At 32.3% G+C, this 2,748-nt stretch overlaps 1 protein-coding gene across 1 annotated transcript; it reads left to right on the forward strand.

Moving 5' to 3' along the window:
* Window positions 1-1,257: 1,257 nt before the first annotated feature.
* LOC105115929 (non-specific lipid-transfer protein 1-like) lies at window positions 1,258-2,066 on the forward strand. Its single transcript, XM_011013014.1, has 2 exons — window positions 1,258-1,695; window positions 1,853-2,066. Exons 1-2 carry the CDS (start codon window positions 1,355-1,357, stop codon window positions 1,860-1,862), a joined length of 351 nt encoding a protein of 116 aa, XP_011011316.1. The 5' UTR covers window positions 1,258-1,354; the 3' UTR covers window positions 1,863-2,066.
* The last annotated feature ends 682 nt before the right edge of the window (window positions 2,067-2,748 follow it).

Consider the following 2,748-nt stretch of genomic DNA (forward strand, 5'->3'; position numbering starts at 1 on the left):
TATTAAACTTAATAATATTATAATAATTTTTGTTATGAAAAAAGGATTGACTTTACGTGTTAATTTGGAGCCCAAACTGGTCCAAGTTTAAGAAACAATTGAGAAAGAATTGACTTGAACTGATTCGATCAAAAATCAAAGTCAACCTAGAATAAAATATAAGTCAAAAATCAGTTGAGTTTTTTTTAAAAAAATCTTGGGTCAACCGCATTGACCCTCTCGACCCACGATCCAAATCTTGTCTTAGATCAATTTTCGAGTCGAGTTTTAAAAATATTAAAATAACTACTTTTATCTACACATTAGCTCGTGTCTATTAGTATTGACCTTCTCGACTTGTGACATGAACCTTATTTTGAGTCGACTTTTGAGTCGGATTTTAAAATTATGATAATAACTATTTTTATTTCTATATTGGCATGGGTCAACCCAAGTTGACCCTCCTAATTTATGATTAGGATATTGTTTCGGATTGACTTCCGAATCAAGTTTTAAAACTATTATAATAACCACTTTTATTTTATATCGACTTAGGTTGACTTAAGTTGATTTTTTTTTACTTATAACTTGGACCTTATCTCGACTTGATCCTTAAATTAGGTATTTTTTTTTTATATTGATCTATATCAATGGTCAACACTACCAGTGATTTGGACTTTACCGCAAATTAATCATGAATTAAAACACTACCAGTGATTTGGACTTTACCGCAGATTAATTATAAATTAAATTTTAAAATTATAATAATATTTATTTTTATCCTTACATGTTTTAATTTTATAATTTTATAATTAAGATTTTTTATAACGATATGTTAATATTGTATTTGTCGATATATTACTTTTATACATTTTATTTTAAAAATACATAAATTTACTTAAAAATTATTATAAAGATATATTTTTTTATATTTTTATCTTTGTCTCTGCCTTTATTACTAAACATATTTCTATCTTCACTTTATCCATTATTTCTATCATAAAACTATAACCACACCATCCCAAACAGACTCCTGTTATTGATAACAAGTAGTTAAAGAAACCTTTGACTTAATTAATTTTAAGTGCCATGGCATGTTTGTTTCTCTCTCTCTCGAACTTCTTCTTTCCCTGTACCTCATTTAAGTTCTTAATTAATTAATTTCAATATACAAGGTGAATTTCCATCCTGCGTCATTAAATGAGGCCAACAACAAACCAACTCGAATTCATTTTCTTAGTTTCATCCCAGCTTCTTCTATATAAACACCACTCCTGCTATCCTTCTACCATCACATTCACTCGAGATCTTCTCCTTCTCTCTCAAATACTCAAGGAAAAAAAAAGTTCTTTTAGCCTTCCCCATCCTATCAAACATGGCTGGTGCCAAGACTGTCTGTGTTCTCTTGCTGTGCATGGTGCTCTCCGCCCCCATGTTGAACGTTGAAGCCTTGTCATGCGGTGTTGTGGCCGGTAACTTGGCACAGTGCCTTGGCTACCTGAGAAATGGCGGGAAAGTTCCTGCCGTTTGCTGCAAAGGAGTTGAGGCTCTCAACAATGCTGCTAAAACCACTCAAGATCGCCGAGATGCTTGTAATTGCATTAAAACAACCGCCGCTCAACTTGGTGGGGTTAATTCTAACTACGCAGCTGCTCTCCCTGGTCTCTGCCATGTTAATATTCCGTACAAGATCAGCACATCCACTAACTGCGCCAGGTTCGCACTTTATAACTTCATCTATCTTATTCTTCGTTTCATGTATTTAATCCTGTATATTAAACAAAAAAATTGTTATAGATCAGTGCCCAATGAATTTGCAAATTACTTTTCCTGCTTCGAGAGTACTCTCTAACGTCTTTCTCTTCTGACGCAGCATCAAGTGAGGTGAGCAAGATCGAGCATCATCCATCGGGTTGCACCATGATCATAATAAAATAGGTGTTTGCCTCTATAGATGGGTCTCCACAATCAGTCTCGTGTCGTTTGTCTTTTTCTGTTTTAATGAGTATCGTGTGTCGTTATCCATGTATCTTTTGGCGGTATGCAATATGTTATGAAAATAATATTCTACTATTTTATTTATGTTATTTTCATGGTTATCTAACATTTCTCACCTTTTTTATTTTTTATCTAATATGCCGTATTATTCAGATCTTCATATGGCTGTTGTGGAGATTAATATACTGAATTGAAATTGATAACGAATATGCATTCCCTGCGACGATAATAACAACTAAATATACCTTAAAATCTAAATTAATTGGCGAAGTATTACTATACGTTCGGTGTCCCTGATTCGTTGATGAGTCTATTTAAAATATTCGATTGAATAGTAAAAGGTCAAGAACTTCATAATTGAAGAAATATCTAAAATATTTAATCTCTATTCGTATAAATAGGAGAACTAAAGAACGCTAATTATTTCGTTGTAAACTTATTTATACATTATATAAAACCTTAAAATATTATAAAATAAACTTAATAAATAATCCAAAACTCTAAAAAGACTCCCCATCACCATAAGTCAATAATTAAAATTTCAAAGAAATAAATTAATATCAAGATCTATCAAATTATTGAATTGAATTGTTGTAGGGCCACTCGCTTTCTTATCTAATCAGAAAAGAATATCAGCACATTAGACTTTATGTACAATTTCGGGACAGGCAACGGGCCCATGAGCAGCCAGCCATACCGGGCTATCGGATAAAGAATAAGCAAGTTGCCATTGGCATTTCAAATTTCTAGCTTTTTATCACCACATCGAAA

Source organism: Populus euphratica, unplaced genomic scaffold (assembly GCF_000495115.2).
Source record: "Populus euphratica unplaced genomic scaffold, PopEup_1.0 scaffold808.1, whole genome shotgun sequence".
Taxonomy (NCBI): Eukaryota; Viridiplantae; Streptophyta; class Magnoliopsida; order Malpighiales; family Salicaceae; genus Populus; species Populus euphratica.

What these genes read in the sequence shown, in the direction of transcription:
- LOC105115929 (XM_011013014.1), top strand. Translation starts at nt 1,355, where the DNA reads ATGGCTGGTGCCAAGACTGTCTGTGTTCTCTTGCTGTGCATGGTGCTC.